The sequence below is a fragment of the Cotesia typhae genome, unplaced genomic scaffold (assembly GCF_013202065.1).
Source record: "Cotesia typhae breed Kobodo isofemale line unplaced genomic scaffold, CoteBio_Ctyphae contig_33, whole genome shotgun sequence".
NCBI lineage: Eukaryota > Metazoa > Arthropoda > Insecta > Hymenoptera > Braconidae > Cotesia > Cotesia typhae.
This window is the reverse complement of record NW_027423741.1, coordinates 299,655-319,642: the sequence shown is the minus strand read 5'-3', so window position 1 is coordinate 319,642 and position 19,988 is coordinate 299,655. Positions and strand designations below refer to the sequence as shown.

The 19,988-nt window shown below is 26.8% G+C and overlaps 5 protein-coding genes and 1 long non-coding RNA gene across 12 annotated transcripts; 4 read left to right on the top strand and 2 right to left on the bottom strand.

Annotated features, from left to right (window-relative positions):
* Positions 1-2: 2 nt before the first annotated feature.
* Positions 3-3,945, top strand: Vermilion (Tryptophan 2,3-dioxygenase vermilion). Its single transcript, XM_074240907.1, has 7 exons — positions 3-280; positions 821-990; positions 1,058-1,242; positions 2,014-2,373; positions 2,628-2,877; positions 3,418-3,511; positions 3,591-3,945. The coding sequence occupies exons 1-7, from the start codon at positions 255-257 to the stop codon at positions 3,841-3,843; spliced, it is 1,338 nt and encodes a 445-aa protein (XP_074097008.1). The 5' UTR covers positions 3-254; the 3' UTR covers positions 3,844-3,945.
* Positions 3,946-3,949: 4 nt separating this feature from the next.
* Positions 3,950-6,346, bottom strand: LOC141526114 (cathepsin O). 3 transcript variants are annotated; one of them, XM_074240909.1, is made up of 6 exons: positions 5,977-6,331; positions 5,528-5,908; positions 5,030-5,178; positions 4,908-4,952; positions 4,186-4,454; positions 3,950-4,085 (listed from the first exon to the last, which is right to left on the bottom strand). In XM_074240909.1, exons 1-6 carry the CDS (start codon positions 6,163-6,165, stop codon positions 4,045-4,047), a joined length of 1,074 nt encoding a protein of 357 aa, XP_074097010.1. In that variant the 5' UTR covers positions 6,166-6,331; the 3' UTR covers positions 3,950-4,044. The 3 variants fall into 3 exon arrangements, with proteins under 3 accessions (XP_074097010.1, XP_074097009.1, XP_074097011.1); XM_074240908.1 differs by lacking the exon at positions 3,950-4,085 and having other exon boundaries at positions 4,096-4,454; XM_074240910.1 differs by lacking the exon at positions 3,950-4,085 and having other exon boundaries at positions 4,331-4,618; positions 5,977-6,346.
* LOC141526117 (uncharacterized) lies at positions 4,618-5,254 on the top strand. The gene is made up of 2 exons (XR_012478962.1): positions 4,618-4,994; positions 5,061-5,254. It is a non-coding gene; the product is annotated as an uncharacterized LOC141526117 (long non-coding RNA).
* A 112-nt stretch (positions 6,347-6,458) lies between the features above and the next one.
* On the bottom strand, positions 6,459-9,514 carry Kr-h2 (transmembrane protein 33-containing Krueppel homolog 2). Its single transcript, XM_074240911.1, has 6 exons — positions 9,297-9,514; positions 8,812-8,979; positions 8,544-8,725; positions 8,213-8,280; positions 7,947-8,080; positions 6,459-7,855 (listed from the first exon to the last, which is right to left on the bottom strand). Exons 2-6 carry the CDS (start codon positions 8,976-8,978, stop codon positions 7,636-7,638), a joined length of 771 nt encoding a protein of 256 aa, XP_074097012.1. The 5' UTR covers position 8,979; positions 9,297-9,514; the 3' UTR covers positions 6,459-7,635.
* A 410-nt stretch (positions 9,515-9,924) lies between these two features.
* Positions 9,925-13,576, top strand: LOC141526068 (putative sodium-dependent multivitamin transporter). 3 transcript variants are annotated; one of them, XM_074240819.1, is made up of 8 exons: positions 9,925-10,066; positions 10,327-10,459; positions 10,693-10,914; positions 11,019-11,359; positions 11,437-11,489; positions 11,876-12,028; positions 12,138-12,355; positions 12,436-13,576. In XM_074240819.1, exons 2-8 carry the CDS (start codon positions 10,340-10,342, stop codon positions 12,979-12,981), a joined length of 1,653 nt encoding a protein of 550 aa, XP_074096920.1. In that variant the 5' UTR covers positions 9,925-10,066; positions 10,327-10,339; the 3' UTR covers positions 12,982-13,576. The 3 variants fall into 3 exon arrangements, with proteins under 3 accessions (XP_074096920.1, XP_074096919.1, XP_074096921.1); XM_074240818.1 differs by having other exon boundaries at positions 11,437-11,556; positions 11,811-12,028; XM_074240820.1 differs by lacking the exon at positions 9,925-10,066 and having other exon boundaries at positions 10,332-10,597; positions 11,437-11,556; positions 11,811-12,028.
* A 2,310-nt stretch (positions 13,577-15,886) lies between these two features.
* On the top strand, positions 15,887-19,898 carry LOC141526123 (sodium-coupled monocarboxylate transporter 1). Of its 3 annotated transcripts, none has more exons than XM_074240928.1 (10): positions 15,888-16,179; positions 16,812-17,166; positions 17,255-17,480; positions 17,591-17,658; positions 17,720-18,015; positions 18,186-18,404; positions 18,476-18,659; positions 18,880-19,170; positions 19,249-19,387; positions 19,493-19,898. In XM_074240928.1, the coding sequence occupies exons 2-10, from the start codon at positions 16,831-16,833 to the stop codon at positions 19,546-19,548; spliced, it is 1,815 nt and encodes a 604-aa protein (XP_074097029.1). In that variant the 5' UTR covers positions 15,888-16,179; positions 16,812-16,830; the 3' UTR covers positions 19,549-19,898. The 3 variants fall into 3 exon arrangements, with proteins under 3 accessions (XP_074097028.1, XP_074097029.1, XP_074097030.1); XM_074240929.1 differs by having other exon boundaries at positions 19,477-19,898; XM_074240927.1 differs by having other exon boundaries at positions 15,887-16,179; positions 19,249-19,898.
* Positions 19,899-19,988: the final 90 nt, after the last annotated feature.

Sequence of the window (19,988 nt, the reverse complement as noted above, 5' to 3'; positions counted from 1 at the left end):
CTACACTGCCCACTGCCAGTTCGGTCTATCGTGTTACAAATAAAAGTGAGCCCTTATTTATAGTTGCTCAATTCTTTAGTTGAATCTCAGCTGTCTTACTAGGCGACTGTCGTAATATTTTATTAAAGTACTTTCCTAAAATGATTGATTGACAACCATTCACACAGTCATAATAATAAGTTACATTTACTACTTACAATAAGTATTTTCGTACAAATTTAATCATAATTTTTTTGAATTTTTACTCAAAAAGAATGGCCTGTCCTCTGGGAAACGATATGTAAGTACTTTTCAAATATATAAATACAACAATTTATTATTATCATAAAAAATAATATACAAATTCCCTACAGGCCATCCTATTTTTTTTACCAGAACATACTTTTAAAATTTTTTAATGCTGTATAGTAGTTTAAAATTTAAGCATTAAAAAAATTTTTTTGAAAATTTTATTTTTGAGATTTCTCAAAATCTACCACTTTGTACAACTTTAAAAAATCGGAATTAAATAACTGACTTCCTAATTTTAAAAATGATTAATATTTATAACGGGAAGTTAAAAATTTTTTTAATATTACGAAATGACTAACATAAACACAAATAAGATCATTCGGAAAAAATGAAACGATAAACTTTGACCCAACAATTTGATGCAATAGTTTTTAGATTAAAGCAGTCTACAATTTGTTTTAGGTAAACAAATCTTGAGGCCACGCGTTTTAAATTCAGATGATAAGAATAATTTTTTTTTTTTAAAGAACAAAATATTATTATGACAATGTTCAAACGATTGCATCATTAAAAAACTAATACTTTATAGGTATGAAGACATCAGCCAAATAGGCGACCAATTAACGGACGGCCCAGGTGTAGGACTTCTTTACAGCGAATATCTAAGACTCGATAAAATCCTCTCAGCACAACGACTTCTTAGTGTAGAATACAAAAAAGAAGTTCACGATGAGCACCTTTTTATCGTAACTCACCAAGGTACCTTCAAAAAATTACTATTTCAATAAAACTCTATTTTTTATTTATTAAATTAATTTTTTAACAGCCTACGAGCTTTGGTTTAAACAAATAATCTACGAGCTCGACTCTGTTCGAAGACTGTTTAATTCAGAAGCCGAAAATGACAATTCTTATGATAACGATAAGAAATTATTGGAATATTTGCGCTTAGATGAGTCGCAAACATTAGAAATCCTCAAAAGGCTGAACCGCATTGTCCTTATACTCAAAGTAGGTGCGATAAATTAATTAAAAGACATAACAAACAAGTAAAAAGATGACACTGACAGTGAAGACCAGCTCTGAAGAGTTGAATGAACTCTGATGACAAGCCAATTAGTTATGGGATTTGCGGTGGCGTTTTTATAAAGGGGTTGTAATTGAATTAGCACCCCCGACAAATCCTATTCGTTACTTTTTTATTGTTACTTGTGTTTTTACGTACAGAAGCAACTATTCAAGTGGGTCAAGGCTTAGTTTGTCTGGTCTTGTAATCTTTTTGTTTTCTTATATGTTATGTATAAGACGTCTACTTGAGTTAGATACAATCAATAACTAATGATTTTCCTTCGACACCTGCTAATTTGTAGAGTCTAAAACCTGTAAAATAAAAACAGTTATTAGAGTTATTGCTTTAAGTAAAAAATTGAAATAATAATAAATTCAATACTCTGTAAGTAATATAATATTTTGTAAAGGTATTACCACACGTATGCCAACTTTTAGTTAGCAAACAATCCATAGTGATATTTACGAAACCACAATCCACAAGATGTGGTTTAAATACCTTAAGGTCAATGGACTTGAGATAACGTGAGAATAAAATATTCTTCCCGGTATAAAAATTTTCAATTTTTAATTTTTGTCAGTCTGATGTTTCACTCAATTCAAATTTCTTTAAAATTTTAATTTAATTATTAAAAGAAATCTCTGAAAAAAAAAAAAAAAAAAAAAAAAAAAAAAAAAAAAGTGATTTTTATAAATTATGTTTTTATTTGAAAGCTTTTAGTGGATCAAGTGACTATCCTAGAGACTATGACACCGCTGGACTTTATGGACTTTCGTGATTACTTATCACCAGCATCCGGCTTTCAGTCACTACAATTTCGCCTGTTGGAAAACAAACTTGGAATTAAACAAGAGCATCGAGTTAGATATAATCAGAACTATACTAAAGTTTTCGGAAATGATCCTGAGGCTATTGAGGCAATTAAAAAATCTGAGTGCGAACCAAGTTTGAGCCAGTTGGTTCAAGAGTGGCTTTCACGTACACCTGGACTTGAGGAAAATGATTATAACTTTTGGGGAAAGTATCAGACCGCTGTCGAGCAGATGCTTGATGAACAAGAGATGATTGCTCAGGTAATAATTTTTTTAATCATTAAATTTCGTAACAAAAATATAAAAATGTCATTAATTTTTATTTTTTAGTATTTTGCTATTAAATTTTTACGTGTTATAAAAGTAACTTTAATTTCAACAATTACTGATTAAAAAATAATTATTTATGATAAATCCGATATTTTACCACAATTAGTGTAAAATCCAAATTTTTATAAAAATACTTGCAAATAATAATTGCTTCACATGATTAATATACTATATATAATTTAAAGAAACAAGCGAAAGAGAGTGTACGTACTCATATGAAAGCAAATGTTGCTTCAAGGAAAGCTGTCTTCGAATCAATATTCAACCAGTCTCTTCACAATGCTCTGGTATCACGAGGCGAAAGACGATTCAGTTATCGAGCCCTCCAAGGTGCTGTTATGATAACACTTTATCGTGATGTACCGCGATTTAGTCAGCCTCATCAAATACTTACAGCTCTAATGGATATCGATTCGTTAATTACTAAATGGAGATGTAAGTTACATCCATTATCGGCAATTATCTAATTATAATCAATAATCACCACACCTATAATAATAATAATAATAATAATAATAATAATAATAATAATAATAATAATAATAATAATAATAATAATAATAATAATAATAATAATAATAATAATAATAATAATAATAATAATAATAATAATAATAATAATAATAATAATAATAATAATAATAATAATAATAATAATAATAATAATAATAATAATAATAATAATAATAATAATAATAATAATAATAATAATAATAATAATAATAATAATAATAATAATAATAATAATAATAATAATAATAATAATAATAATAATAATAATAATAATAATAATAATAATAATAATAATAATAATAATAATAATAATAATAATAATAATAATAATAATAATAATAATAATAATAATAATAATAATAATAATAATAATAATAATAATAATAATAATAATAATAATAATAATAATAATAATAATAATAATAATAATATTAATTATTACTAATGACCGTGACATTTTAGATAACCACGTGCTTATGGTTCAAAGAATGATTGGATCTCAGCAATTAGGAACGGGTGGTTCTACTGGTTACCACTATCTTAAATCAACTCTCAGGTTAACAGTTGATATTATCCTTTAGAGAAGATAAAATTAAAAAAAATAATAATTAAATATGAATAACATTACTTTACAGTGACAGATACAAAGTATTTCTTGATCTATTCAATCTCTCAACGTTCTTGATACCGCGAAATCTAATTCCGCCGCTGACAAAACAGATGAAAACAAAGCTCTCGATAGCCTTGGGCTATTTGGGGCATGAAGACGAAGTATCTGATCAGAACGCTTCCGAAAGTTCTGTTGAAGAATCTCTGAGGAACAAAAAAAGCTCATATTTAGAAGCCTTGAGGTCTAACTACTACTTTTGTGAATCCACGTTCTCTTAAAGTTATTGCGTTTTATTTTCTTCGTAAACATTTATGTTTAATACTATGGTTTCTATCTCTCAACTTCTCTAACAATATATTTAAGTGTATAAAAAGTACAAATAGTTATTTTAAATCCAGTAATCTCAACAGAAATTCAATCTTTTTCATTCTAGATCATTTAAATAAATATTATTATTATTATTATATTCATAATTAAAGCTACCATATAACATTTAGAGATGATACTTGATTTGCTATTCCTGAAAATAAAATATAATATTTTTTAATCTTATCATTATCAATATTTCAATTTACAAATAAAGATAATAATATATGTAGATAGATATAAAGTGAACCAACCACATAAATTATTTCCTATTGCTATATAAATATATCCATCATTGCCAAACAGGGTTCCCCATGAATTTCTAACGATGTAATAAGGTATTTTTCCGGTGTTATCGTACCCTACTATTTGTACTGCATGATTTAACATTTTAAATGAACCGTCGCAGTGAAATTGTATTATTCCACCTAAATAATTTTGCCAAGTAAGAGCATTTACTGCCACTGCTACTGGTCCGTGATTAACTAACACATCCAGCAGTTGATCTTCAGTATTTATGAAGCTAAAAAAAAAATATATATGACTCTTTATTACTTTTGTTTTTTCACTAATGCTTTTAAAGTAGGACTCGACTTATTATGGGCTGTGAAAATACCTGTTCCCAACATTCTTAATAACTTTTTTCCAATCGTATATTGAACAGTAGTTTCACTGAACTTGATAGATCTATGTATAAAAAAATATATTGCAAAATCTTAATTTCCAAGTGAGTTATAAGTTTGAAATTTTTTTAAAACTTTAAATTTCGTAATATTACTTCTTACTAATCAATACGTAAACCAATAAAACGATTAAAAAAACATTAAAAGTATTTTTATAGACCAAAATAACCACCCACTGCATTTATTCATCGATATTATTAAAAAATCTTGATTTAAACTTTTGCGTAAGTCGTAATCTGAGATATGACGCGCGGCATATAAAGTAGATGGAAAAAACGGAGTAGTTTACTCACCTATCACATGTACAATCAGTAACTCGAACTGTTGATTTTGCTGATCTAAAAATAAAAAAATTAATCCATCAATGGATTAGTTGCAAGGTGAGTGAATTAATTAATTAATTGTATTGTTTTACCGCTCCAGTAAACAAGTGTCCGTTTTTCCAGTTACTGGATAAAGAGACTCTGTTAAAACAGATACTTTATTGTCTACGAGCCAGGACAGTAGACTGCAAATGTCTCCTCCTTGACAGCCAAAATTATTGTTACCAGCACAATCAATCATCTATTAATAAAAAAAATTTACTTATTTACTAGACTTAAAAATATAAATTGTTAAAAAAAATTAAATCAACCTAAAATATGTTGTATAAATTTTATTTCAACCCGTCAAATAGTTTTTAAAATATAATAATCACCGTTAAAAAAAAAAAAAAAAAAAAAACTTTTAAATAAAACGTATTTAAAGTTTATAACTCAAGTTTTACGTATAAAAACAAATTTAAACTTTTCTTAAATTATTATCCATTGAATCAACTTGCAATTTTAGAAAAAATATATTTTAAAAAGTTGACTCTTTGTAAGTTCTGGCCTCAGAAATTTTTAACGTTAGAATAGATAAATAAAAAAATTACCTCCTGAATGCTGTAGGATGTAAGTGTATGATTTTTTATAGCAATCATCGATTCAATACATTCGACAGTACTGTAAGCCCAACAAGCTCCACAATTTCCTTGACTTTTAACCGGTGTAACAACTCCCTTGGTTCTCCAGTCAAGTCTCGGTGGTATTTTTAACGCTCTCTCATAGCGTATTAAATTACCTTTGCCAGTGGAATATTTTTTACGCATAAAACGGTCAGTTCGATGTCTTTCAGCCCGGGTTGATAAATCTTTACGTAATGCCAACTTTATAAATTCATCCTCTGACAAATCTGAGTACTTTGTTGGCCCGTAGTAAGCACTCTCCGGCGATGTTCTTAATTTATTCATCTTCTCGATCCCTCGAAGTGAAATCTGTCAGCAATTAAAATTTAATTAATTTCATTTATTATTTGTAGTTATTAATCAATAGAGCGACTTACTTGAAAATGTTTAAATCTTTTGTCATACTCGATCGGATCATGACGGTAAGATTTATTGTAACGCAAGATGTAAGTCTCAAATAATCTGAGATCATTATCAATTGTGTCTGATGACGGCACTCGAATGGGTATAGCCAAAAAACAAAGGCTTATCATAAAGACAGACAGTGCTACCGTTCTCCACTCCATCGTGAATGGGATTCATGATCCTCTGTTAATATAAGTAAATCTAAGGCTTCCCAAACTATACTTAACTTGTGAGCAGATATATACTGTCTTGCAGTAACTCGAGTATTTTCACTGCACTACTAAATTATATACGTTGTAAAATATTATTAAAAATACATACCTAAACGAGATTATCAATTAAATTTATAGCAATAAAGGGAGTTTATCTAATAGATAACGATAATAAACTTGATTTTTCTTTAAAATTCATAAAATTTTATAAATATAAATATTTTAAATAATTAACAGTGAAATAAACAATTATTGACAATTTATTGAAACATCCACCGACTATAACATTATATTATTTTAAAACGCAAGTTAACCATTTAAACAATAATAATTATTAATAATATCATACACACTTAAAAATTGATGACAAAGTGCTTAAATCTCATAGTTTATATTAATAATAATAATTAAAATGTAATATTCCCTTAGAGCAAGTGTCGTCAACATAAGTGCCAAAAATGTTAAATAAAGTTGTAGTTAATCAAATAAAGATCATACCGATATGTGAGTGTGAATAAAATTTATCAAGTTGTTTCACAATATATTTGGTACTGCAAGTATTAATACACACCAACACACACGTACACAAAAGTTCAACAGTCACACATACTAAAAAATTTCATCAATAATTTATAAGTATTTTCGTTATTATTAATATTGTATTGCTAAATAAGATATATAAGACTGAATTTGAATGATAATAAAATTTGCTAATCTAAAAGTTTAAAAAATTATGTAATTACATTTTTTTCACCAAATTTTAATAATTAATTACTTAAATGGCAATATAACATAAATCATTATAATTACCATAAAAAATGTATTTTTTAATGCAATAATAGTTGAGAATAATTTGCTGTTTACTATATTAAAGAAATTAACTTAAAATAATAATAATAATAATAATAATAATAATAATAATAATAATAATAATAATAATAATAATAATAATAATAATAATTATTATTATTATTATTATTATTATTATTATTATTATTGAGCTTGAGTTTGTTCATAAATTGAAAATTAAGATTTATAATTTTTAAATGCTCATAAATTAATAACCACAATATTTATAAATAAAAGTTTTAATATGTGGTCATTAAAAATGATACGAAAATTGTTAAATCTTAAAATTTATTATTTATAGTTTAAATATTATTTTATAAATTCTCAATTAGTATCAATATATTAATATTTGTGTCGATTTAATTGATCGAACGATTGTATTATAAAAATTACATTTGTAAATAGGTTTTAGAACAAAATAAATAAAAAAAAAAATTTTATATATTATTATTGTTGTTGTTGTTGTTGTTGTTGTTGTTGTTGTTGTTGTTGTTGTTGTTGTTGTTGTTGTTGTTGTTGTTGTTGTTAGTATTATTATTATTATTTAAACTCACAGAAAATGAAAAAGGGTTACTGAGGAACAGGGTTCGGAGTTATTTGTTGGGTGATTTTGAGCAGAACGTTTATCAACCATCTGACAACACCAGGCATTGATGGTCGCATTGACAACAAACTCAAAGCGTTTCTCAATTCGTGGAAGGTGTTGCGTGTGAAGTGGTTTCTTCGTGATGATAAACGCATTTTGAAAAATTGATAGTACACAAACGGAGTTAGCAAACCAGCACGCCCACTAAACAAAGTCATTTAATTATTAGATTTAATAATTTACAATAATAGAAATTATTAATTTTTGTTATTTATAATGTATAACATATACTTACGAAAAGACTAGAATAATTGTGAGCGGCAGTATCATGATTTCACATAATCCACAAAGTCGTAAAATATTACTCGATTGAAACTCAACCAGGGATATCATAAGTCGAGCCGGCCAACAGCTATTTTGCCCAAGTGTCTATTAAAAAAAGGAATATCGCAAGTCATTTATTTAACTACTTGTCTGTCGTCTTACACAATATATCATTATTTTGATAAACAAAAAATTTTATTTATTATTTAATAAATAAAAATTTTTTTTCTGACTTACGTCCAATAGTGCCAGAGAATAACTTGCTGCGTGAAGAATTGCAAATAATAAAACCGGTATCAGCACCACTGTTGTTAAATTAATAAATAAAATTAAGGAAAATATTCTTTTTTTTTTTTTTTTACCGTTACGTAAATTAAAATTTTACGACTCATTGGAGTAATTAGTTAAATTATTACGAATGAATCGAAATAAGCTAAGCAGCAGTATTAATATTTTTTTTTTTTAAATAAATGTTATCATTGACAGACATTGTAAAAAATATTTATAATAACTTATGAGCTTAGTCATCGCTCATCATAATTGCCATGATTTAAAGTCAAAAGGATACTTGTCACAGGTGATACGTATAAAAATATTATGGAGTATAATAAGTAGTGACACGAATCCTCCATGAGTAAATCTTCAATAAATTGCATGTTAAGTCGAACCACCGGGACTCTTTGATGTAATCTAAGTGCGCTGGTAGCAGCAGCACTCATTAATACTTTGTAATAAGCATTATACGAATTTCTATAAATAAAACAGAACAAAATAAATTATTCAGTGATCTCAGAGATCAATAAATAAATTATTAATTAGTATAACTAAATAATTACCCGAAGACTGGAATTAAATATCCAATGGTAAATAAAATAGTAAATACTCTAGTGGCCCAAAGTCCAGCATTGATTTTATTAGCAAGTACATGTTGTTTCAATGCTCCCCAGCCCTTTTCGACTTGATGTGAGCTGTCGGTAGACCCTGAGCTAGGACTGTCAGCCATTCTGTAATAAATAAATTCAATTAATATCTGATTGTGATGAAACTAAAGTAAATTTAATTCGGTTAGATTAGATTAAATTCAATCTAAAACAATTAATTTATATTTAGATATAAATTTATAAACTTTGATCAACCAATTATATAGATTTACAGTTAGGTAGAAATCATCAATCTAGCCCTATACTTCTCGATGCTATAAACCAATTGAAAAATGCTTACGTGTGTGAAAAGTGAAATTATTAATGACCCAAAAAAATTATAATAAAGAATAAATATCAATGAAATTATTAATTATAATTAATTTGATATGAGTACTTACTTGATAGGACTAATATATAACTCTTGATAGTAAAGTTTGTTGTATATAGTAACAACACAGCTATTTACTTCACAGTATTGCACTGTCTAATGTTATTAAATTGACCACGACAGAGACAACGTAGAACGTGTAATGTACCTGGCTTGACTAATTCTTCAATACTCCAATACCACGACCCCGACTTTAGTAAATTGTCACAATCAGTCTCACGGTCGAGTGATCGAGTCATCATAACGACATGACGACTGACAACTTTAACCAAGACCTAATATTCACGATCCACACAGATGGTGCTTTTTATGTTACATCAATCGATAAGACAGATAATTTTTTTGCTTCACATGTTTGCTTCGTAATTTTATTCTTATTCATATATTTCTATTTACAATTTAATCTTGTTTTTCATTCTTTCCTCCTGCTCTTAGACTACTAGTCCCACTTGTCAATAAAACTCTAAACTAATAATTTAAAAATATATTCTGACAAAAACTTAATTGAGTTCTACAGTTAAGTAGTATAAACTAATTTTGGTCTGACGCAACTTTTACGTTTAAATTTAAATTCAAGCAGACTGCGACATCTCTAGACGACTTTAGAAACCACAGAACACATAGACACCTCACTACTAAGCATAGCGGCCGAATGAGAAACTTCCCCAGAGTGAAAAAAAATCTAATCTAATCTAATATCATCAATAGTAAACATAGTTAGAATGGTTAGATATTATTGCACACTGGATGTCTATTCGAGCTGCATCTAAATTTTGCATGGTAATGTTGTTTTTATAATTTTATTGTATGTATGTATTTATCAAATTTAAACATTTATTTTATTTTATTTATAATTCAGAAAATCATTTTAATTTCAACTATTTTTAGAATTATAAATTTAGTCATTTAAAATCAACTGACAGCTTACATTTTTTTGTTTTAAATAAATAAATAAATTGTTAAAAAATTTGTACATGTAATTTTTTGAAATTTTTTATAAAATGTAACAATAGCTAAAATTTATAATTATTCAATTTCAGAGAATCATTAACCATGGAGACAGCCAAAGTATTGGAATGGGGTGATTACCTGGTTATCACATTAACAATAGCTATTAGTGTTGGAATTGGAATTTATTATCGGTTCGCCGGAGATAGACAAAAAACATCCGAGGTTTTTTACATTAATTACATACGAAAAATTTTTATGAATATAACAGTCACTTTATGGTCTTACAGTAATAGCCATTAATAAATAAATTGATTTGTTACAACTCATAAAAATATATCAAACAAAGCCAGCTTTTATTTAGTAAACAGATTTATTGATACGGTTTTTTTTTTTTTTTTTTTTTTTTTTTTTTTTTTTTTAAATTAACAATCAATAACTGACTTATAAAATTTCAGGAATATTTTTCAGCAAACAGATCAATGGGACCGATAGCAATTGGTATTTGCTTAATGGTATCGTTTATGTCTGCAATAACACTTCTAGGAATGTCATCTGAAAGTTACGATTATGGAACTCACTTTATTATTATTAATATTAATTACATTATATCTACACCAATTATTTGCTATGCATTTTTGCCGGTGTTTTATAAATTACAAGCGACAAGTACTTATGAGGTATAACATATATAAATTTTTATTTAATTTATGGTTGATAAACAGAATAATTAGAATAAATTTTGAGATTTATAAATAAAACAACAAACTTATTCTGTTAAAAGTACTTAGAAAAACGTTTTGGAATACACGCAAGATTATTGGCAAGCTTCGTTGTATGGCTCCAAATGTTATTATACTCCGGTGTTGTACTCTACGCACCGGCATTGGCTTTTGAAACAACAACTGGCTTAACAAGAATGACAAGTATTCTATCAGTTGGATTAACTTGCGCTTTTTATTCAAGTATCGGAGGGATAAAGGCTGTATTAATAACAGATATTTTTCAAGCGGTTTTGATGTTTACTTCGTTGATCGGTGTAATTGCCGTGGCTACTTATTCAGCTGGTGGCCTCGGTGCAATATTTGAGATTGCAAATCAAGGAGGTCGAATAGATTTGTTAAAGTAATTTCACCTTTTATTTATTTACTATTCATTTATTTTATTTTATAATTTAATTCAAATGTTTTCACGGTTTGCAGCTTCTCTATTGATCCTACCGAACGTCACACGTGGTGGACTCAAATAATAGGAGGTATGTGTACATTTTTATCACTTTACGCGGTAAATCAAGTTCAAGTTCAACGATTTTTAACAGTCAGGTAATTTTATATAATTCTTTAATTCATTTAACTGCATGAATTAAAAAAAAAAAAAGTTATCAAAAAAATATTTGATCCTACGATGTCATTGTGTCGCTGATAATTATCACTTATCAAAACAATTATTCATTTACTTTTGTTATCTAATGATTATTTTTATTTTTTACTAATTCTAAAAGATAAAAATATTTCTTTTAATTAATTTTAACTATCCCATTATTTTTAAACAATTATATTATTATTATTATTATTAGGAGTTTAAAAAAAGCACAACTAGCAATGTGGTTTTGTTTACCTATTCTCATAATTCTTAATTTAGCAACGAGTTTATCTGGATTAGCTATATATTCAAAGTATTTTAAATGCGATCCTAAGACTGTCAAAAAAATAGATAAATCAGATATGTTACTGCCATACTATGTTATGAACTCAATGTCTGCAATTCCGGGCTTACCTGGTTTAATTGTCGCCGGTAAGTTTTTTTTTTTTTTTTTTTTATTATTATTATATAAATATATAAATATATTTTATCTTTCTATCTGGCATGAAGCAATAATAATAAAATTTTTATTATTATATAGGTGTATTTAGTGCAGGATTAAGTACCATATCAGCAGCATTAAATTCTCTTGCCGCTATTACTTTAGAAGATTATGTAAAACCGTTATACTCAAAATGTACAAAAAAACAATTATCACCGTCAACATCATTGTTATTGGGAAAATTTTTGGCATTCATAACTGGATTTTTATGTATAGCTCTTGCTGTAATTGCTCAACATTTTAAAAATATTCTTCAAGTGAGATTTATTACGTAATATTTGAAAATAATTTATTTATTTAAAATAATTAAATTAACATAAATTTTATTAAATTTCAGACAAGTTTAACAATATTCGCCGCTGTTGGTGGGCCACTCTTGGGTTTGTTTACCCTTGGTATGTTATTTGAGTCAGCAAATCAACGCGGTGCTGTCCTTGGTTCAGCACTATCCCTTATGTTTTCACTGTGGATATCATTCGGTAGTCCTCGTCCAGTTGCGCAGGGATTACCTGTTTCCATTGAAGGCTGCAGCAATGAAACGCGGTCTTTTCTTTACAAAAAACTCGAAATGGAACATATAACTCTACAAGAATATTTACATCCTCCTATTCCCGACAAATCTAAATTTTTGTATCTTTACCGAATTTCTTATATGTGGATAGGACCGATCGGTTTTTTTATAACTATTGTCATAGGCTTGGTCACGAGTAACTTGTCTCAATTCTTCGGATTTGAGAGTCCGAAAAATATTAACCCAGATCTCTTCTTTCCTTTTATAGCCAAGCGCATTCGTAAGAGGCTTCAGACTGATAATGGACTGACTGCACATAAATATGAATTTAAAAATAAAACGCGATGTAATACTGCTACCACGCACATGTAATTTAATTTTATCATAGACTTCCACAATAATATAAGTTTTTTACGTTTTCTGTTATAATTATACATTTTTATTAATTATTGTTTTTCATCAAAGTACAGAAGTACAGAGCCTATTTTTCTGTATTTCTTTTAAATTATCTCAATAATTTTAACACCAGTTTTATCTAAAATCTGGATAGTATTGTGAAAAATAATGTTGTTTTCCTTAATGATAATCGTTTTGTTTTTTTATTATAATTTCTTTAATTGAATTGCTTTAGCCTTGAGGCAAATGTCTAGTACGTTAATATAAACATACTGGTGCTTTGTATATTGTAATTAATGCCTAAAACTATTAGGACATCTTAATCTTGTATAATGACAATAATGGTCAGTTACTCTAACGAATTTTATTAATGTGCGTATGATACCTCATGTAGTACTTAAATCACAATTATAAATTTTAAACAAAATTGGTCAATTTAGTATTCTTAGGTTAATCTATGTGTAGTATTTTAATAATATTGTTATACTTATGATTGAAAAATTTAATGGTTTGTTGAAATTGTGAAAAATTTTATTACTCATTAAAATATATATTTTCATAAAAATGGTTATATTTTGTATATGTCAATCTTTATTTTTTTTTTTCAATTCCTACTAATGTAATGAAATTAATATGGACTGATAGAAAAATTAACTTGATTTATAAACAAAATAGTTTTTTTGGTTTAATAGTAGTTCATTCAGGTCTTCAGAAATTTTGTATATCTTCTTGTGATTCATTACTTTTATAAGTAATTTTAAATTCTAGGATCATTTTAAACAATACAACATCTAACGAAGACAAGATTTATTGGTTTTAGTGGTACATTTCCACGCGGTTTATGGTGATCACTATCTGCGGATTAGTTGTACGTCTCCAGATTGTGATGAATAGAAATGCTGGCCCTAAAAATAATTAGTTTCAATCAAGCCAAATTAGGCAATTAATTTCTAAGACTACAATCCGTCTCGGAATCTGAATGAATCCAGTCAAGTCCAGATCAAGCCAGTTTTTATTTCAATTCTTATACGCTAAGCTGTAATATACTAAAGCTTGACTCAATCCCTTTTTTTTTTTTTTTTTTTTTTTTTTTTTTCAACTTCTGTTTTAATAACCACAATTCATCATATCTTTATGATATTATCTGTTAATTCATTCATCAAATAAATATTTATTATTTTTATTGTCAACTCGTGTTGATCGTAATAATAATTAGTAATCAAAATAAAAAAAACTTTTTTTTAAAAAAACAAAAGAAGATAAGTTTTATCCTCTTCATGATTAAAAATTTCTACCTCTATTTAATTTAATTATTCATTATTTTAGTCTTATTAAAAACAAATTTATGATTTATAAGAAATAATGAGCATCAGTATTGGATTATTTAACATGAAAATAAATTCATACAAAGCTTATAGATCTGTGCCGAAATAAACCGGGATGGAACCAGTTTAAACTTGTAAATTTTACCCAGTTACATCTCACTTGTGTCAATAATAGCAAAAATCATATACTTCTTTTATTGAAGAGAAACATAATACATTAACGCATAAACATACCCCAATAACAGGCATATATAAATACAGCACCATCAACCATTTAAACTTCTCAGGCATAAAATCGCGTTGCGAACGCATGGAAAGATTAATCGGGGTCAAGACACGTTGCGTGTCGCTAGAAATTTTTACCATCATATCATCAAAATTCTCTTCTATTCAATTCGTAAATAAATAATTAAATAAACTAATAACTTTCATTAGCCATAAAAATTTTATTAAACAAACTTATTGACTAATATAACATCGCTTCATCCCCATTTGATCGCGCGTTATAGTGAGTTTTTCTTTAACACAGCCTATTCGATAAAAGAAAATGTAAACAAAACTATTTTTGTCTTGTTTACATTTATATTATTTAACTTCCTACTACACCTGGCTGATGAGAAATTACATGTTTTATAAATAAAGTGCCGTATTATATTAATTATCACGCAAAGTTGTATTTTTAATTGAACTGTTGAAAAAAAAAAAAAAAAAAAAAAAAAAAAAAAAATAATAATAATAATAAAATTATATTCAGAAGACTCATATTTCTCATCTTCAATCATTATGGTCATTACTTAAAATATAATTGTTAGAATTTTTAGATCGATATGATGAAGAAGTAGATATGGATGATACACTCATTAATCTCACTTTTAAAAGATTCCATTTACGATGACTTTAGTTAATGTTTAAAATAGCATCATACACGTCACCCTCATCTCTGACATCTCTGCTTAGATTCCCTTAAATTTCACAATATCGCTTCACACAATTACTTGTAAATGTAGTGAGGAAGAAGATATAGTTATGGATTTAATTTATTTAATGAAAAATGTTAAACTAAACAACATCCAGTTTAGTCATCGTTTATTATGATGGCGCAATCGTTAAATTTATTATTAAGCCGGCAAATCGATTTTTTGTGAAATTCTATGGAAATTATCGCTCTTGAGTATATGTTCTACTTATTTTTTTGTTATTGTTGTACATATGTATATGTACAGACATATATATATATATATATATATATATATATATATATATATATATATATATATATATATATATATATATATATATATATATATATATATATATATATAAATATACAAACGTATATTTCTACATTTCGAAGGATTAAAACCGACAAACGACAATATTGTACATATTCATCCACCACGCAACAAAAATATTAGTGGTAGGGACATATTAAGTGTGGTATAAAGGCGCATATGACAATTAAAATCATCAGTCTTTAAATTTTACTCCGGTTTAATCCAGTCGTTTGAAAACATTTTACTTAGTTTTAATAACTTTAAGAATTTTATTTTTTTTTTTTTATTTTTATTTCTTATACTTTGTTTAAATTCCTTAAGTGACAAAAGTTATTTTTTATTTTTTTCCCTTCAAACAAATATTATTTTTATCGACTTTTAATTTTATTAGTTAACTTGCAAATTAATGCGTTATATCAGGCAATCGAGTAAAATAATCCAATTACAGTTTCGAACATTTTTAGAAACTAATAATTTAGTGAAATTGTAAATTAATTATACGAATTAACTGAGTAGGTTTAATTGTTAATATTTATAAGTAATTCAGGATTATTTTTTTTTTTTTTTTTAAGAAGGTAAGTGTTGATAATATTATTAATTATAAATTCATAATTATGAAAAATGGAAGCATTAAAAAAAATTTATATAAGATAAAGACCAAGTAATTATAAACTTCCGCATAAAAAAATGTGTGAATCCTGATTTTTGTTAAGATTTATTAGACCAGCGGTCTTGAAATTATGTCACTGTTAACAACAATTGTTTAAGGTCACTTGTAATCCAATAATATGATATATTTTAAATATAAACGTATATATATATATATATATATATATATATATATATATATATATATATATATATATACGTATACTCAACTCTATTTAATTCGATATTTATTAAAATTCTATCGGCTCAAATTACTGTTTCGCATTATTGAATTGAATCCCTTAATCTGCTTAATAATAAATTATCATTTTATAAATGAAAATTTAAAATTACAATACCAGCTCTAACTAGTAACAATCGTCTTGACAATAATCATTTATTGATACAAATAATAAATTTCAACCAAGGTTTATTATGTCAATTGTCACTGTCATTTGCAATCAAAAAATAATAGTTAAATAATTTTGTCTCCAATTAAATATAACAGATAAATTTTTTCAATATTATTAAATTAATGAATGTAAATTATTATCCCCAGAAATAGACGAACCGAAAAAATGGTGCTGCGACTACTTATCCTGATTATTGCGTTGTCAACTTCATCAGCCGAGAAGCGAAGACAATTATCAGCCGATGAAGAAAAGTGCAATGAAGAATATCCTGGCTTACGAAACGGATTTTCTTGGATTGATTATTTAGTACTCGCAGTAATGTTGTTAGTATCATGTTTAATTGGTACATTTTATGGTTTTTTTTCAAAAAAACAAACAACAAGTAAGGACTTTTTACTCGGTGGTTCAAATATTGGTACAATACCAATGGCGATATCTTTGGCGGCTAGTTTTATAACTGCCATTGAATTAATGGGCAATCCTGCTGAAATGTATAGTCATGTAATTATTTTTACTTTAATTTTACTTTTATAATCCTGTTATAATTTTCAAATAAATTAATTCTAATTTTTGTTTAATAATTTTTCAGGGTACACAATTTTGGATGACTTTTGTTGCGTTCGTCCTCGTTGTACCAATAACATCAAAACTCTACTTACCTGTATTTATGAAATTGAGATTAACTTCGACGTATGAATATCTGAATTTGCGATTTAATCGCCACTGTAGATTATTTACAAGTGGATTGTACATGTTGCAAATGATTTTGTATTCATCGGTAGCAGTTTATGCGCCAGCATTAGCTCTAAGTCACGGTAAATAATTTAATTAGGGAAATGACAGCATCAATTACAATTACCTAATTAATTAAATCAACCTATAATTGATTTGTACTCAATAAAATAATTGTTATATAATTTTTCAGTTACTGGCTTGGATACTTATCTTGCCGTGGCTCTAGTCTACGTAGTTTGTATCTTCTATGCATCACAAGTAAGTTGTCAAATTATTTTAAATTAAATTGCTGAACAATTATTGAATAATTTATTAATAGGGTGGAATGAAAGCTGTTATAATGACAGATACTTTCCAAGGAATTGTCTTACTGATCTCCCTTTTTGTTGTCGTGAGCATGGGAATGACTTTACAGGGTGGAATATCTAAAGTATGGCAGGATAATTTAGAAACAGACAGGATTGAATTTTTTAATCTTGATCCACGTCCTACTGTTAGACATAGTTTCTGGAGTGTTGTTATTGGTGGTACGTTCTACTGGGTGACTATGTTTTGTAGTAATCAAGCTTCCGTCCAAAAATACCTGAGTGTTCAAACAACTGGTCAAGTTAATACGTAATTATTATTTTTTTCCTTTTAAATTCATTTCAATTACTTTTTAGATTTTTATAACAATTAAATTTAACAAAAATATTTCATTTCAAAAATTATAAGTGCTAATAAAATAAAAATTTTTTTATCAAGTATGATTTTATACAAAACTTTTATCTTATTTTTATTTACAGAGCACTTTGGGTATCGTCATTAGCACTAACTCTTATTTATAGTATTAATTTTCTCACCGGCATGATACTGTATAGTGCAAATAAAGGTTGCGATCCATTAAACGCTGGGTACATTACCGGCCAGGATCAACTTCTACCGCTTTATGTTATGAATTTTTTGGGTGATTATCCAGGAATACCTGGACTCTTTGTCGCCGGAATTTTTGCAGCTTCTCTTGGGTAATTATTTTATATTAAAATTATAATTAATTATTAAAATTATAATTAATTTATATTAAAAAATTGAACAGTACCGTAGCAAGTGCTTTAAATTCACTGGCTGCAATAACATGTGAAGATATATTTCAAGGAATAATGAATATGCAAGTACCTGCAAAAAAAGGAGCTGCTTATGCAAGATGGATTAGTATTTTCTTTGGAATATTTAGTTTTGCTTTTATTTTTGTTGTTGAAAGACTAGGTGGAATTTTGGAGGTAATTTTATTTGATTATAAAATTCATAAAATCATTTATAAACTATTGCAATCAATCGTGGCAAAAAATTTCAGTATTTTCGTTAAAATATAAGAATTTTTTTTCTTCTTTATATATAAAATTAATAAACCGTGATTGATTGTATATCATTGACAAAAAATTTTAAATGGCTTTTTTATATAAATTATGATCGTTATTATTCTGATTGTGATTGCCAAAGGTTGCCTTATCATTTAATGGTATAGTTGGTGGTGTCACACTCGGAATGTTTTCATTGGGAATGTTTGTACCATGGGCAAACGCAAAAGGGGCATTAACTGGCGCAATTACCGCTTTTTCACTTGTGCTATGGATTGGTTTAGGCGCACAAATAGCAACTTTCAATGACTTGATAAATGTTGAAAACAAACAAGTATCTGTTGATTATTGTCCTTGTATCAATGAAACCCTTTACGATCAAAATATTAGTGATGATTATTATGAAAATAATCAAGTCTGGTCCCTGTATAAAGTAAGTTTTAAATATAATTTATGAATTAATATTAATTTTTTTTTTTTCTACATACTAAAATGTGATTTGTTTATCTAGATAAGTTATTTATGGTACAGCATGATTGGATGCTGCGTAACAGTATTGATTGGAAGTCTTGTCAGTTTTATGACAAAGCCCCAAGACATTGCTGCATTGGATAAAAATTTACTGAGTCCAGTAACCAAATACTTTATCGGTAATTCACCTTCAACACCAATAAAAAATATATCATCAAATAATAATAATAATAATAATAATAATAATAATAATAATAATAATACTCAGGGTATTATTAATTTAGCCCTAGAATTGGAAGATGAAAAATTCAACCCAGCGGTTAACAAGAGTCGAAAATAGTCTGCTAGAAATTTTAAATCAAATTCCTGGCTCAGCATTATCATCTCAGGATTGTCAAAGAACTTGTTGACTAAAAATTATGTCTATACATGAAGATTTATAAAATAAGCATGACAATTTTTTAATCAGCATCCAAATCAGATATAATTATTTTATATATATATTATATATATTATCATAAATTTATAATTAAAAAAAAATTATATTAGGTATAAGAAACGAAAATAGTATTTTATTTTTTAGATCTGTAATTTTAAGTTATTGTAATTAGATATAATCAACTTTGTACTTATAATAATTGTACATAGTTTTTAATTTAAGTGTAATAATGATGAATAAACTTTTTTATTTAAACTAATATAGAAAAAAAAACAAATTTCATTTAATAAACCTAATGTTAGTAGTTTTTAATTTTTTTGAAACTTTGTATTCTTTATTTC

Excerpts from the sequence above, each read along its gene's own strand:
- Vermilion (XM_074240907.1), top strand. The coding sequence starts at position 255 with ATGGCCTGTCCTCTGGGAAACGATAT. Across the intron at positions 2,374-2,627 it reads AACAAGAGATGATTGCTCAG|AAACAAGCGAAAGAGAGTGT; the intron begins GTAATAATTTTT and ends TATAATTTAAAG. Across the intron at positions 2,878-3,417 it reads GTTAATTACTAAATGGAGAT|ATAACCACGTGCTTATGGTT; the intron begins GTAAGTTACATC and ends GTGACATTTTAG.
- LOC141526114 (XM_074240908.1), bottom strand. The coding sequence starts at position 6,165 with ATGGAGTGGAGAACGGTAGCACTGTCTGTCTTTATGATAAGCCTTTGT. Across the intron at positions 5,179-5,527 it reads CATCCTACAGCATTCAGGAG|ATGATTGATTGTGCTGGTAA; the intron begins GTAATTTTTTTA and ends TTTTATTAATAG. Across the intron at positions 4,455-4,907 it reads ACTGATTGTACATGTGATAG|CTTCATAAATACTGAAGATC; the intron begins GTGAGTAAACTA and ends TTTTTTTTTTAG.
- Kr-h2 (XM_074240911.1), bottom strand. The coding sequence starts at position 8,978 with ATGGCTGACAGTCCTAGCTCAGGGTCTACCGACAGCTCACATCAAGTC. Across the intron at positions 8,726-8,811 it reads TATTTAATTCCAGTCTTCGG|AAATTCGTATAATGCTTATT; the intron begins GTAATTATTTAG and ends TTTTATTTATAG. Across the intron at positions 8,081-8,212 it reads ATTCTCTGGCACTATTGGAC|ACACTTGGGCAAAATAGCTG; the intron begins GTAAGTCAGAAA and ends TTTTTTTAATAG.
- LOC141526068 (XM_074240818.1), top strand. The coding sequence starts at position 10,340 with ATGGAGACAGCCAAAGTATTGGAATGGGGTGATTACCTGGTTATCACA. Across the intron at positions 10,460-10,692 it reads ATAGACAAAAAACATCCGAG|GAATATTTTTCAGCAAACAG; the intron begins GTTTTTTACATT and ends ATAAAATTTCAG. Across the intron at positions 11,360-11,436 it reads GGTCGAATAGATTTGTTAAA|CTTCTCTATTGATCCTACCG; the intron begins GTAATTTCACCT and ends CACGGTTTGCAG.
- LOC141526123 (XM_074240927.1), top strand. The coding sequence starts at position 16,831 with ATGGTGCTGCGACTACTTATCCTGATTATTGCGTTGTCAACTTCATCA. Across the intron at positions 17,659-17,719 it reads GTATCTTCTATGCATCACAA|GGTGGAATGAAAGCTGTTAT; the intron begins GTAAGTTGTCAA and ends ATTTATTAATAG. Across the intron at positions 19,171-19,248 it reads AAGTCTGGTCCCTGTATAAA|ATAAGTTATTTATGGTACAG; the intron begins GTAAGTTTTAAA and ends TTGTTTATCTAG.